This window comes from Cydia pomonella, chromosome 1, assembly GCF_033807575.1.
Source record: "Cydia pomonella isolate Wapato2018A chromosome 1, ilCydPomo1, whole genome shotgun sequence".
NCBI lineage: Eukaryota > Metazoa > Arthropoda > Insecta > Lepidoptera > Tortricidae > Cydia > Cydia pomonella.
This window is the reverse complement of record NC_084703.1, coordinates 14,937,155-14,953,447: the sequence shown is the minus strand read 5'-3', so window position 1 is coordinate 14,953,447 and position 16,293 is coordinate 14,937,155. Positions and strand designations below refer to the sequence as shown.

The window sequence follows — 16,293 nt, the reverse complement described above, 5'->3', positions numbered from 1 at the left end:
TGATCTTAAGTATTGCTAATTGTGGGATTTATTATATATTAATGTAATTAACTATTTTTATCATCGCACTTATCTATATTTTAGGTCATATCATACTCGTTATCGCTTACTCGCTTTAAGCAGCAGCTTTAGGCCACCTGGTCCTGCCGGCTTGTTCGATCGATAGGATAGGATGACGTTTTCTTTTACCATCTTACTGTTTTGTTTGATCGGGATGGCAGAGCCAATCAGACTAGGTAGCCTAAAGGTAGCTACTATGTTGCCTAATTGATAGCAATGAAGATATCTTTCATTTTAAATTTATTTTACATAAATGCGTTTTCACCAGGTATCGGTATCATGATCGCATTTTTATCACTTGTCATATCATGCGCCATACTTTCGCACTTACATACTTGTTAGAACATGACAGGCATGATGACAAATGATAAAAAACCGACTTACAAGGAAAGGCACCCAACTGCCGGTTCCGATTTGATTTATATTTATATATGTTATAGAATAGTCTAAAATAACGGACACGTATTTTTTAAGCAGCCCAAACTCAACCTATTGAGAGAAATTGTCCTCGAAAGATTTTCCTATAAAAACACCCGTCTTTATGTGTATCTTTAGCGATAAGATATTATAAAACTTCGAATGTCGTTTTTTTTTTAAATAATGGGGTTTCAGCCGATATAACAAAACACGTGCTCATTCTTTTTTCCTGCTTTCAAACACATACTCAAACCAGCCATTAACTAGCAACTTGCTTGAGCATCACTTTCTATAGGAGTTAGAAGATTTAGTATTTTTTTTAGTAGCACTTTGGAGGACATTTTATCCCAATAGGTAGAGTTTGGGCAGCTAAAAAAATACGTGTCTGTACGTGTACGTATTTTAGTCTATAACATACATAAATATAAATCAAATCGGAACCGGACAGTTGGGTACCTTCCCTTGTTAGCCCTCCTGTTGTACTAAATTACGTTACTTATTGTATTGAGGCTTAGAAAATAACACTGCCTGAGAAATAAAACGAAACAAACGAAAAAAGCTTACATATTTCCGCATACTTCAAGGCAGAGTAAATAATTAGACAATGAAGCTCTTTTCTTCACTAATTATTCAATTTAAAGACTGTAAATGGTGCGAAAAAACCGGCCAAGAGTCTGTCGGTCTACGCTCATTTTTGGGTTCCGTAGTCCCCGTTCGTCACAATACATAGGTAGACTAGAATCTCTAAAACAGTTCAACTGATTATGTTCTAGTTTTCACTGAAAGTTATCTTTTAGTCGACTTTATACTCTACCACTTTGTCGGCGTGATTGATATATACTTATACCCATGCTATGTAAATTATAGTTTTCTAGCACTAACGATGACTGGCTTAGGCCAGGGACGGACAGACACTCAGGCACAAAACAACTGTTACCCTTTAGGCACCACTACACTTTGTTTCGTTAAAGTAGCTGTGAAGTTTAGACGTAAGTCCAATTTTTTACAGTGTATCAGATTTTACTGATTATTCAGTCGCGTTTCGGTGAAGGAAAAAATCGCGAAGAAACCCGACTAATCCCAATATGGCTTAGTTTCCTTTTGTGTTGAAAGGTCAAATGTCAGCCGCTTTCGTCAGTACTAGTGCCTGCGCCTCGGAGGATTTAACAACTGGAGTCGCCTCTAGTAGCTTACCCCTCTGTCGAAAACCTCGGGCAATGGTCATATGTATTGTATGGACTAACGTTTATCTGACATGGCTATTTGTATGTCGTGCCCTCCCCCGCAAAAATCGGCATAATTACAGACAAGGCGTCTCCAGTTGTTAAATTCTCCAAGGCCTGCGCCATTTCTTGGGATTAGTTGCCAAGCGGACCCCAGGCTCCCATAAGCCGTGGCAAAGAGCCGGGACCACTAATTTTTATTGATTGCTCTTGACCTAATCAGAAGTATTTAAAGTGTGTTCATTTGTTCGTTTGTCCCGTTTACTTGTAACACAAAATACATATCCAAAAATTAAAATTTAAAGTTTATAAGTGAACTGATCCTCTTGATTGCTGAGATATAAAACTCCTAGTAAAATGACAACTTTACTGAAATTAAAATGAACTGAACTTGTTGCAATATTACGTGGTGGGCAAAACTGAAAGTTCCTGTAATGAGCCACTTATCACCCTTATTACAAAATCACCGCGAGCCCAAATCTTCATACAAATAGTGCGTGAGGAAAAATGGACCGTGTACTTTTCAGGACGTTCCTATTGTAAATAAAATTTTCATCACACTTGCTCGAAAAAGATCTTATTTCATCCAGGTGTATTGAAGAACAAAGGCCTATATTGTTCCCACAGGAGTTATGGAGTGTGAAAAAATTATGTAACTCCCTAGGGACTTATATTTTTTGTTACTAATTCATACAAATTAACTAAGTATAAACTAGTTTTACTTTTAAAATATTAACGTTATAATTTAGTATTTTTGTTCATGTTTAAAAATATTGAATTTGATTAATTTAATAGCTGTTTAAAATAATTTTACACAATTTCCAATTGTGATAAAAAGTCGGATAGATCTGTGCGACAATATGGTGTGTATGACAATATGGCGGACGAATGTTTGAAATGTCCCGTATTTAAGAATTATTTCGCTTAAAATTTATCTTCGCAAGTGTGATGAAAAACATTGTATGTAACTACTCCGGTGGTAAGAATATTGTTACTTGAGTCTCTAATTCACTCCAGCCTGCAGCTTCCACGGAATTCCTTACGCCCCTCGTTGCACAATGTACTATTATGTCCCTTGTCAGAAAGAGTTAAGAAAAGGAATCATAAATTAGTACATTTCGGCAGAAAGAGCATAAATAGTACACCGCCAGTGGCACACTAAATTTTAAGCGAAATAATTCTTATATACGGGGCGACATTTCAAACGTTCGTCTGCCGTATTGTCATTGTTGACATGTTAGGCATAGAAGGCACAGTCACAACGAAAATAACATTGAATCCGCCTTGGAGATCATTACAGTTCAAATTCTCGGGACAATTAGCACACATACACAATTACGCTTACATTTAAATAAGACGATACGTTTACAGACCATGTAATCAAAACTGGTTAACGAAATAATAGTAATCTCTATTACACTAATGTACACAACTAAGTGTCGATGAAATGCATATATTATAATGTCAATAACTACTAATCAGCGTCATTAATCCGCTAATATCCTTTTTACTGTACGTATTGGCAGCAGAGAGTTCGCGGTTCATATTTTGATTAGAGTATGACCGGGAAAGGGATAGGTTTATGCCATAATAGTTTGAAGAACCAGTTAAATAATCCATGTATAATAATTTTATGCAGATTAAAAGATAACTAGTTAAAATTTTGTTATGAAATGATAGACTAAGCCAACATACTTAAGTAAATATTTTTGTGTTAACATATTCCGCTATAATAAGTATTTTATTATCAATCTGTATGGCAGTGCGTAGTCAAGTTCAGGTACAGCCAGCAATAATCAAATCAGGTCAAAAATATTAGAAACAGGGGGAGTGACACTAAAGGCTCATCCCCACTTTTAGTTCCAACGGAAATATTTTTGCGCTGTGTAAATGCAAGACGGATGAAAGAGTTGGACAACTGCAAGTGGAAATGCACAACGGAAGAAAAATTCGACAAAAAGTCTTAGCCATACAGGGATATACCTACGAGTATATGTAGTAGTGACTTTAAAGGTCATACTGAGCTGAGACAAAAATTGCCTGTTTTATACATTCCTGCTGATTATGATGCCGCTGATTTCTATGGGACAGAAATTTTTTTTCACGCTTTCGGCATTGGTCCTATAATAAAGGTTGTTCAGTTTGACCTACAAAGTACGCAGAGTAAGGTTGGTGGTTAAAATTTCACCCTGTATGTGACAGTAGAGGGTGGATTCAAATGATCAACATTTTCAGATAATATCTGTATTTGTTAAACTAATTCATTGAAAGAGTGACAAAAAAAACATATCTACATATAGGAGACCGGTTATGATTGTTTCATGGGTTGGTTTGTCACAGAGCGGCCGTAACAAAAAATTTAACGAACTGATAAATTTTTTAAAAGTGTTGAAAGATAAAGGTATTGAAATGAACATAAAACATAGTATTGGGACCGTGCGTGACACAAGTTGCCATCTAGCGTTGGCAAGTTTTCAAGGTAAGTACTCATTTTATAAATATTAGCTTTCTCAATTTCGATATCGAAATAAAAAAATATTTAAGTGTATTCAGTCAATTGAAGTAATATGCAATGAAAACGTGCTACCAAAATCAGTTTTGAAACTTAACTATAAGCATTACAGACCGAAAACTGTTTATTATTGACAATTTTGATCACAATATTATCTATTGGTTTAGAATTTACAACAAGCAAAACCACTGCAATAACCCATTCCAATATAGAAACTATCGAAATCAAACATAAGTTAATAAAATATTCTACTTCATTTGGCATAACATCATCGCTATTATCCTCGTAATCTATAAAGTCGTATGTTGCTATGAAAGTCGTATGCAGTTACGTTTTAGCTTCGCACGGTAGTACTGAACAAATGTTTTCATATTTCCAAATCGTACAAAAGTTATCTGATTAGTTACTCGTGAAAAGTGATTGCACTGTCCTTGAAATGACCAGAATAACTTCTGCACCACTTCAAGACACATTAAGAGATGATTAATTATTAAAAAAAAACGTTGTTTTCATAAATTGTCAATTCGGTCGAACTGAACTTGCCAATCGAGTAGTTTGTAAGTGCCGCCCACCTCACGGTAGTTTACGTTGGGCTATAATTGAGCAATCAGAACGCTTCCATGTTTTATTTCCGTTCACTGGTAAAAAATAATTTAAACGGCTGTTAAATTAATCATATAAAATATTTTAAACATAAACAAAAATATTAAATCTATATGCTTCTGGGCATTATATTATTTTTAAAAATCTATTACCGCCCGTAGGCATAATATAGCTCATTCCATCTCAGTATACTGGCATACAATCGAGAAAGTGTGATGAAAAGAAAATATTTCATATCTACTACAGTTTTAGAGATTATAGCAACTTTCAGTAATACCTAAGTAAAAGGAGCGGAATTTTAGTAAAAACATGCCAAGGGGAGAGAACTAGTGTTGTTAGAAAACTAATCTTGAAGACTTGAACCTTATAGGATTAATATTAACCTTAATAATTAACCTTATAAATATTAACTAGCAAACCTTGAAGCGCTGGTGGCCTAGCAGTTAAGAGCGTGCGACTTACAATCCGGAGGTCGCGGGTTTAAACCCCGACTCGTACCAATGAGTTCTTCGGAACAATTGGAACTAATGTACGAAATATTATTTGATGTTTACCAGTCGCTTTTCGGTGAAGGAAAACATCATGATGAAACCGGACTAATCCCAATAAGGCCTAGTTTACCCTCTGGGCTGGAAGGTCAGACGGCAGTCGCTTTCGTAAAAACTAGTGCACACGCCAATTTTCGGGATTAGTTGCCTAGCGGACCCCAGGCTGCCATGAACCTTAGAGAAAGAAGAGACTAGCAAACCTTGAAAGTTCAAGCACTTGAAGATTTGAAGATTCGAAAATGGTTCAGAATTCAGAACCTTAATGACTCAAGCTTTTTATGAAATCCTAAAGACTCGGGGTTCATAGAGAGCTCTAGCTATAAGAACTTGGACCTAATTAGTTAGTAATGATCAATGTTCTACACAATATCAATTGTTATGAATAAAGGAAATGAATGAATGAATGACCTATTAAAAGCTCAAGCCCCCCTAACTTCGAAGGCCCGTGTCAAGTGTTAAGGGCTCAATCAATGAGCGCTCTATAGGTATGAAGAGGGAAGTATACCACGTGATCGACCAAACAAAAAGAGAAAATGTTCAAGTTTTTTTAGTATGTTATTAACACAATAAAAAACTAGGTTTATAGATTTTCTTTTTTTTCCAAGTTGCAAACCAAAAAAAAAACAACCCGGAATATACCTATTATGCTGAAGCGATCGACATTAAAATTAAAGCGATACGTTAATATTTAGTTCGAGAAAACCATTTCCTCCCGAAATGGAATTTCATAGAAAAATTAACGTTATTTCGTTAGATTAGAAAAGCTGTACCCCTAGTGTAAATTTGATCGACATCATAACGTGACGAACGCGTTGCGTTAAGTCTCATTTTGTATAGGATTTTGAGTTTCCAAAACGTCCCGCTTGGCGCGCTCTTTCTAAATCCAATACAAAATGAGACTAAACGCAAACGCGTACGTCACGTTTCGAAATCGAATTTATTTACACTAGGGGTACTGTTCTTCACTCTTTTCAAGTATTATATATTTTCTACCCGGTTGTAAGTGTTCTACATAAATAATGTCCTCTTGCCAATAATAGGTATTTTAGCTCACCTAATTCCGATAACTAATAAATTGTTGCAAATTTTTAATGTGTGTTTTAGACCTATGTTCGTGATTTTTTTTTATCGAGCGAAAGTCAAAAAATCAGGATTCGAATCCTTGAAGAAAATCCTCAGGGTTGCTAATTAAATTTATGGTAACCGCATTTAATTGTTATATAATTAAGCGATACGATTTTAACTCCACTCTCTGAACCTAAGCTACCTTAAAGCTTTTAATTGCTCGAAACCTTATACTCGTAGACTTAAACCATTAAACCTTAGGAGGCTTAAAGCTTGAGGCCTAAAGACTCCAAGTTTCTGCGCTCGTAAGGGCTTGTGCACAAATCACGCAAGGTTTTTTCGACCCCCACATAACCTCACATGTATTATTTCGTTTTTTTTCATTCGACCTAATTTTGAGATAAAAAGTATTCAACATTTCGAGAATTCAACATTATGTTCCGGAAGGAACTAATGTATACAGGATGGTCCAAGCCTCGTCTAAAAAGTTTTTTTAGATTGCTACAATGTCAGCAATCTAAAATCCGTTTGTAAAGGATTATGTTACAAAAAGAAACATTCAAAAAAGTTCATTAGTTTTTTTTTTATTAATTGCTTCACCCCGGAATTTCTTAACAAACGTTAAAAGTAAAAAAAATCATAACTCGTAAACTACGAAAAATTGGTTAACATACATGGGGTATATTCTGATAGCCTACGACGTGAGCAACTTAGAAAAAATTTTTGGACGTCATGGTTTGGACAATCCTGTATAGTAAATCTTGTTTATTTTTCTATTTGTGTTATAAACGTTATGAGTATTTATTATACGCGCTCCAAAATTTCGTAAAATAGACTCGCTATTTATTTTTTCAGTGCGAACTGAAGATTTATGTTTAACAAAACCGAGAAAAAGTAGTGCGTAGTTACGCACGTGGTAGAAGTTTCTTCTTAGTGTTTCTTCCTTTCCCCATCGTGATCTGTCCTGATTTTTAGTGACCCCCTTCCGGTATCGAACCTCGCGTAATTTGTACGCAAGCCTTAAGCAGCAATTATCGATTTTCGACGCTGACCCAATAGAATAATAAGATAAATTACATGAATTTTAATGAATTATCAAATATCTCTGTGTGGTGCTCTTATATTCCGGAAATCGTTTTTTCCAAGTTGTAATTTTTGTCATTCGTAATTTATACCAGTAATTTTTCTCAATAGGTTTCTTTACCGAAAGCATTTTTTCTATTCGATTTTTATATTTCAATAGCTTAGCAATAGCTAGCTAGAGCGCCATCACCGGCATATTTTATTGTACAATATTTATTTACATTGCAGTAAGTTTATGCGAATGTTTCGAAATCCTGTCAGAACAATAATAGAAAAGTATGCGAATGTTTAGAAATGCTTTGGGGAAAGGAAGCTATTGTGAAAAATAAAGTGATAAATTTTGCGAATGGAAACATTGCTATCAGAAAAAAAATTACAAAAATATCGCCATTTTCCAAATTTTGTGTACAATAACACAGATGAATTATTATTTATTAACATACAAATACAGGACGTCCCAAGACTATGGGACATCAAGGGAAAGTACCTTAAATATCGTAGATAGGATATTTTGCTGAAAGAAGACTTTACGTTTTTTTTAAAAGTCAGTAATTCTGCATTTTAAGATTTTCTAAGAATTACTTGCTTCATCTGGGACTCGAACCGACTTAATAATTTTCTTGAAATTTGATTTAAACATTTTATGTTGATCCTTTCTTTTAAAATCCTATGTTACTTAAGAAAAATTATAATTATTTGTCCATTATTTCGACTGGCATCATAAAAATAGGGGTGATTTTTTTCATATTTAAGTCGGTTGGATTCCCAGACGAAGCAAGTAATTCTTAGAAAATCTTGAAATGCAGAATAACTGACTTTTAAAAATAACGTAAAGTCTTCTTTCGGCAAAATATCCTATCTACGATATTTAAGGTACTTTCTCTTGATGTCCCATAGTCTTAGGATGCCCTGTATACCTATTTAGAACTTTTCGAGCATCAGAGGAAATCTGAAAAACGTAATGAGTAAGTATGTATATATGTCATCAAAACATAGACAACTGAACAATAATTATTATACATCTTTGACGTGCTGCGTCAGTCGATAAAATAAACTATTCTCTGCATTTCTTTGACGTTTAAATTTTTGCTACAATTCCGCTCCGAAACTGATCGGTAGATACTGTTTATTCACGAGTAGTAGTCGTTTTAGCAGAAGTAGCCCAACAATCAAGACTGAATATTCTACAGATTATAGAACTGCTTGGATAAACAAGCACACAACACAGCACACAATATACCTACACAGACAGCGGCAACCAAAAGTGCACCCCGCACGAGCTGATATTATCAAAAATTGAGGACCATAATCTCTCTGTGTAGAAGAGCCGGCTGCAGAATTTCGTACTGACTTGATACTGTGATGAAATGCACAATGTTTCCCATAAACGTAATGCTAAGTCCGAATTTGATAGTCTATCACGGTTCACGGTGGAACTTGCCGAAAGTACAATAAAGAAGGCCAAATTCGGTGTGAAAAAGGGGGGGGGGGGGATTAATTTAACCCATCTGATACCGAAATAATAAAAATGGCAGCAGTTAGAAATTTACTAGTGGACACAGAAAAGCGAAATCCGTCAGTATTTTTTTTGCCAAAAGTGCTTGGCATACGTTCTCAAAGGTGCCCATCGGGACTCCTAAATATACCCATCATAACACCATGAAACTAATTCCAGTTGGTAGGTATTAACCCTCATTTCAGGAATATATAAGTGTGCCAAGGTTTTTCATGCCGAAACACCTTGACAAGCAATCCGTGGGATCCGTATTTTGAATTGTAATCTCTACCAAGCACTTCCGGCAAAAAATACTGACAGATTTTGCTTTTCTGTGTCTACCACTAAATTTCCAACTGTTGCCATAACCATTATTTCGGTATCAGATGGGTTAAATCAATCCCCCTTTTTGGCACCGAAAGTGGCCTTCTTTTTTGTACTTTCGGCAAGTTCCGCCGTGACAGACTATCAAATACGGACTTAGCATCAGGGATCGGAACCGGTTTTTTGCAAAAACATCGAAATAACCATATATTTCGGTTTATTTTATACTCTAAATGTAGGACTCAGTTGTGTTTTCAGATAACGACTTCGTATTATTAGATTGCCTAATTAGAAATGAAGTAATTAACAAAGAACGAAAAAATACCGTTTTCGTTCCCATACAAAAAATACCGGTTTCCGATCCCTGCTTAGCATCACTTTTATGGGAAACCGTTGTGCATTTTCAGTCAGCTCTTCTATAATTAATCTATTATACCATTGGCATCTTTTTGCCAAAGAGATTAAGGTGCCATAGACGATATATTCCGTGACCGTTTTGGGACTTCGGTGCTTAATTTTTGACAATTACAGCGCATGCTAGAAAGCAAGCGCTTCTTATCCAATCAGTTCTGATTTCTCTATTACAAACTAATAGGATAGTACTCTCTCACCTTTTGGTACATGCAAGCAGTATTGCTGTGTATTTCTGCAGGCCATCTGCTGCTTAGCGTCTGGCTTTGCACCAGTGCAGTAGCATGGATCGTCGGGGTCTTCGCACGGCATGCTATTATAGGGATCGCGAGCTGCAAAAACGCAATATATTTAGGTAGCCTTTGCTATCGTGTGACTTCATTATGCCCCCAAATGCCAGATGTCATCGAATGACCGATACAACAAGAACCAACTTCACACAGAAATGTTTGAAATTGTATCGTTAGTATTATGGCTTTCATCAGTAGTTGCACTATAATAAAATAGTACATCGTTATAGTTCGTTTTTTAGCATTAGAAAGAATGTAAGCGATCTTGATGTGCCTTTTTATTCAAAATCTCTTTTGAAAAATAAGTCACAGTAAATAAGGCAACAATTACAAATCATATACGATCTTTTACATTATTTTGCTTTCATAAGTAATATAAACTTTTATTTTTAAAGTGTTTCTCCTTATGTTTCAATAAAAATACACGTCAATAAGATTGTTTACCTTTTTTCTTATCCTACAAAAATGAACAATACCAAGGGATGAAATAGTGCCTTTCACACGAGTTAAACACCGTACTTTTCATTTCAAATACGAGGAAAGTAAAATACATGTGCATTTAAAAACACTGCACTGCTAAGTGTAAAGTTCAGTAGTATTTCTTAAGGGTATTTCAATTAACTATTTAGATAAAAATATAATATAGAATGGGAATTGTACAATAATTCCACTTAAAATCAAAATTTCAATTGCTTATTGAAAAAAAAGAAAACAAATCGTGCTTAGAAAGTACAGTGAGTGCTCTTAATCATAAACGTATCGTTTTCTGCACACTTTTTAGAACAACAACGGCCCACTTTCAGAACATGTTAAATAAAATATCTATATCGCTAAGATATAGTCTATAACTTTAAAGAGCTCCCTCGACTTCTCAAAGTTATCCTCGATTATCAGGTCCTGACATGACGGTAATACGGCGGGCCAGCTATGAAATTTAGGTACCCCCTTAGAGTAACAAAAAAGAACAAATCGTCCAGCCCAAGAGACTCTTTATCTAGGGCCAACATCCAGAGAGGAAAATGCCGAGAACGTTTGTTTGGAAAAATTACCACTAATGTTTTCCCTAAACTTCTAAACAATATTTTATACAATTGTGAAATAATGGAGAGCTTTTCAGTCGATTACCGTTGTTAAGCCCACGAAGCTTGCTGAGTGGCCTTAGTAGGTACGAGATTGAAAAGTTTGATTATATCACTCTTGTAAAGTCAGCGTCAAATACTTCGTAGCAGTCAAAGTAGCCAAATAGTTCGGTACACCATATATTATATCTTATACCTTTAAACGAGCAATTCTTGTATATATATATATGTATATATATTTCTGTGATCTCGGAAACGGCTCTAACGATTTCGCTGAAATTTGGTATATGGGGGTTTTTGGGGGTATACAATCGATCTAGATTAGTCTTATGTTTGGGAAAACGCGTGATTTCGAGTTTTTATGCGTTTTTCTTTCGACGCAGAATATGGTCGCTAATTTCGTGCTGCCGGCCACTGTCCGTCTGGTCCAGCAGGTTAAGACGCGGACGGCTAGAAACGAGTGTTACGGGTTCGAATCTCGTCCGGTGACTAACTCTTGTTTTTTTTTTTATTTATGTTCAAGTTTTTTATTTTTTTATTTTTTATTGTTTTAGACAAGATTAATTTAGTAAAAAAATGTAGTTAAGATTATCACCTATACACCACCATATTACAATAAATAGTTAGAACCGAGCAACGCTCGGTCGCCCAGGTACTACTCTATTAAGTATGGTGTACCGAACTATTTGGCCACTTTGACTGCTACGAAGTATTTGACGCTGACTGTATACCTACAATACTTTTTCTACGAGTTAACAAAAATAAAACTTTCAACTAGTAGAAAATGCTTTTATTGTGATTTTTTATTATTATTATTAAAGTTTAATTATTGTTAAAAGGGAAGGGGGAAGCTGAGATGCACGGTTTAAGAGATACCTTTAAAGATTCCCTTTTTTTATTTCACCAGGAAAACCATTGCAATTGAATTTGTCACCCTCTTTTCACTCTCTGCTCTCACCTACTCAAAGGTTAACTGGAAGAGATCCCTCAAAGGGATAAGTTCGCCTTTGTACTTCTTACTAATTATTTTTGTACAATAAAGCGTTTACTACTACTACTACTAAAACCTATTTAATTTAGTCATTCAGACATCTTTATAGGGGCTGTATATCCTAATCCTAAATAATAAAATTCGTTCTCCTTTAAAATCCCATGCACTGAATATATAACAGCTATCACATTAGGACAATTTTATCGGTAATACCTCCACATTGACTGATCCGCCTAACCCTCCCGGGGCGCATAAGTTCACCTTTCGTCCAGGAAACGTTATTGATCTTTGTTATTGATATTGATAGATAATTTAACGTCATAGTTGCTGTTAAAGCTAAGTCATATATTTCTCACTTCACAATTTATAAATTAGTATTTAAAAAAAAATATTGAAAGTACGATACCTGGGTCACAGACGCCACCTGCACCGCCGCGTGAGCTACCAGCCGCAGCACCCCCGCCAGCGGCGCGCGCTGCTCCGCATGCGCAAGGGTCGCCGGGGCTCTGTGATTTTCTTGGAGGGTTACACGATCGGTCTACAATTCCAGAACCTCCCATTCCACTGCCTAACACAGGAGGGCCTCCACTACCTCGGAATTTGGTAACAATTAATTTACCAAAACATGAAATACGCAAAAACATTAAAATTTCGCCAGTTTCTACACCATCTGATCCTTTTATATGGAATGAATCTTTCAAAGCTTGATAGCTGACGTTGTCAGGGTCTTCTAAGAAGCTCTTACGGGCCTGCACGAATTCCTTAGTCATGTCAATCGTTGCTTCTCCTAGGTTTATTTTCGTTGGCAAACAACCACAAGGAAGCTCTTTGAAGACAGATACTTTTATTTCGAACTTGCTCATTGCGCTGGAGATATCGGATTGCTTAAGTGAAAAAAGGCAGGATTTCCCGCTGTTAAATGACTTCATGAATGGAGAGTCGTTGAGACCGGTACTGCCACCGGCATCATCGTCACAAAGTTCGAGGGGGTCACACGCGGGACACTTAACGCTGACACAAGTCCTAAAGGCCTTGTCGGAAAAACATGGACTTTTTGAATAAATGATTTTATCAATTAACACTTCCAGGAGGAAGAGGCCGTCGTCCTGGTTCGCCATCGCAATCGGGTGTTTTTCAAAACGGTTTTTTTTTAGTTTTTACAACATTGACTTAATTTAGATTATTGTTTCCGACGGATGAATTTTGACGAGTGAAATAAAAGAAAAACGTGAGGAGGACTGATGACATCTTCTTTTTATATAGTGGCGGCTGTAAACCTCGTTGAATGTATTAACAGTGAAAAAGGTCTAATATTTAATTCTCTTAGTTAAATTAAATCAGTAAAACTAAAAGCCGCGATTAGCCATGCGGGATTCGCCGAGTGCCTAGTCGATTATTCGCCGAATAGCCTGTGTTCGCCGAGTAGCAGGTAGTGAGTGAGTTAAAAAGATATTAAAGAGGGAAAGTTAATTAAAATTAATTCTAAGGTTCATTGTCTTTAGTTTTTCGTAAATAATTTGTAAAGTATGACCTATAGCAAAGAAATGTCTTATACATAAATAATAACCATATAATTTTCTATAAGAAACATGAAGAACACTTTTCGCTAGGATCAATATTTAAATAGAACTAAAGCGGTAATGTTAATAATAATTAATTTTTAAGTTCCTTTTTAGATTTTCGTAAATAACTCTTAAACGGTAGCCTTTCGCAAAACACGTTCTTATACTTAAACAATATGCACATAATATTTCCTACAAAAAACACTCAGAACTTTTTTTCTCTAGGATCAATATTTAAGAAGATATTATAGGCGTTAAGTTAATTAAAATCAATTCATAGGTACTTTTTAGGGTTCCGTAGCCAAATGGCAAAAAACGGAACCCTTATAGATTCGTCATGTCCGTCTGTCTGTCCGTTTATGTCACAGCCACTTTTTTCCGAAACTATAAGAGCTTATACTGTACAAACCCATACGTGTGGGGTATCTATGGATAGGTCTTCAAAAATGATTGAGGTTTATAATATAATTTTTTTCTAAACTGAATAGTTTACGCGAGAGACCCCTGTAATTTCTAAAATAACAGAATAAAAAATCTAAAAAAAATATATGATACACATTACCATGCAAACTTCCACCAAAAATTGATTTGAACGAGATCTAGTAAGTAGTATTTTTTGAATACGTCATAAAATAAAAATAAAAATTTTTTTTTCATCAAACCCATACGTGTGGGGTACCTATCTATGGATAGGTCTTCAAAAATGATATTTAGGTTTCTATCATTTTTTTTCTAAACTGAATAGTTTGCGCGAGCGACACTTCCAAAGTGGAAAAAATGTGTGTCCCTGTAACTTCTTAAATAACAGAATGAAAAATCTAAAAAAATATATGATACACATTAGCATTACCATGCAAACTTCCACTGAAAATTGGTTTGAACGAGATCTAGTAAGTAGTTTTTTTTTTAATACGTCATAAATGGTACGGAACCCTTCATGGGCGAGTCCGACTCGCACTTGGCCGCTTTTTTTAGTTGTTCGTGCATAACTCGTCAGTGATATCACACAAGTGACAGGAGCCGACTGGATAAAGTTGGGCAAGGACGGAGGAGGGGAGGCCTTTACCCAGAAGGAGTCCATATTTCATTAGCATTAAGACTAACAAATTAATTCTTTTTCTTTTTACTAAAACCTACTAACAAAATTAAAATTAATAATCTTTATGAGAAATATGGAATAAATGGCTTTATTATTATTATTATTCCCTTTATTCCATTGTTTTTCTTACGTTAGAATTTTACAATATGTATATAAAAGTAAAATATAAAAACACTTACAAAACAATACAAAATATATAAACACATTATAAAAAACCTAACCTAGGGTGCCGCCAGCAGCGGTGCAGGGCCCAAGCTGCCAGTGGTCAGGGCCGCAGAGAAAGGAACCGCCTGACTATCCGCGTCGTGTCCAAGATCACCGCCTTCTGTATCTGACCCTTGATCCAACCACCTAGCGAAAGTCTCTCAAGGTGTTGGTCGAGACTCTTCGCTATGAGACCGTTCGCTGAGACGACTATCGGGACAATGATCGTCGAATCAACATCCCACATGGCGGTTATCTCGTGAGCCAAGTCTAAGTACTTACTGGACTTGTCCTTCTCGGCTTTCACGAGATTCTCATCATGGGGGATGGTGATGTCGACGAGCACGGCCCGGCGTTGCGATCGATCTATTATCACGATGTCAGGCTTATTGGCTACAATAGTCCTGTCAGTGATAATAGATGTGTGTTCTGGGAGAGGTGGTGCATCCTGCCGTCATACATTTCTTACTAGTACGGAGGAATCATTTCCTACTCTTACGAATTATATACTGTAAAGTTAAAAATGTATTAAAAGGAAATAAATAGATCGATCCCAATAGAGCGTGGCACGACCATTTTCGAGAACTGGCACAGGTGAGTACTTGGAGTACGGTACTTCGCGGTCCACAAGGCTGTATAGAAGAGCAAGTTGCTGGTGAATAATCCTGGCTACGAGATTATGTCTATGCAAGTACTCGCCGTTAGCAAGATGAGAACAACCGGAAATTATATGCCTGAGTGACTCTCCGGGTCGGCGGCATGCCCGACAAATGTCGAACATACCGTCCTTCAGGATATATCTCCGATAGTTGTTCGTTATCATCACTTCGTCCGCAATTGCACAGGCAAAACCCTCGGTTTCTCCGAAGAGGTCCCCGAACCGTAACCAGTTCACCGACGCGAGCAGGTCCACGTCGGGTCCCGTGAGGGCCTTGTAGAACCGCCCGTGAAGCACCTTACTCTCCCATGCCGCCTTGCGATCCGCAGTACTTAGTACCACAGGTTTGCGCTAGTTCTCGTTTGCCAAGGAGAGCGGCGTGAGGTTCCTGTCTACTGCCACCACATCACGATGCATCCCACACTCGTTGTTAAGGAAATAATCCCTGAGATTACACACCTCGCGGTTGTGGAGATCTTTGGCGTTTAGGAAGCCTCGACTTCCACATTTCCGTGGGATATACAATCTCATAACTGACGAGCGTGGGTGTAGCATACGGTGTGTGGTCAGCAGTAGTCGGACCCTCCGATCCAGGGCGTCCAGCTCGGTCTGAGTCCACCTTAGTATGCCAAAGGAGTATGTGAGCAGGGGCATTACCCAGGCGTTGAA

General features: G+C 36.6%; 1 protein-coding gene across 3 annotated transcripts in view; it reads right to left on the bottom strand.

Annotated features, from left to right (window-relative positions):
* Nucleotides 1-14,670, bottom strand: part of LOC133516088 (uncharacterized) — a 28,986-nt gene extending 14,316 nt beyond the window's left edge. For all 3 annotated transcript variants that reach the window (XM_061848804.1, XM_061848823.1, XM_061848814.1), the window contains exons 1-2: nt 12,508-14,670; nt 9,942-10,073 (exon numbers count right to left, since the gene is read on the bottom strand). In XM_061848804.1, coding sequence (XP_061704788.1) covers nt 9,942-10,073; nt 12,508-13,219 — 844 coding nt within the window. In that variant the 5' untranslated portion in view covers nt 13,220-14,670. The remainder of the gene's footprint in view (nt 1-9,941; nt 10,074-12,507) is intronic.
* Nucleotides 14,671-16,293: the final 1,623 nt, after the last annotated feature.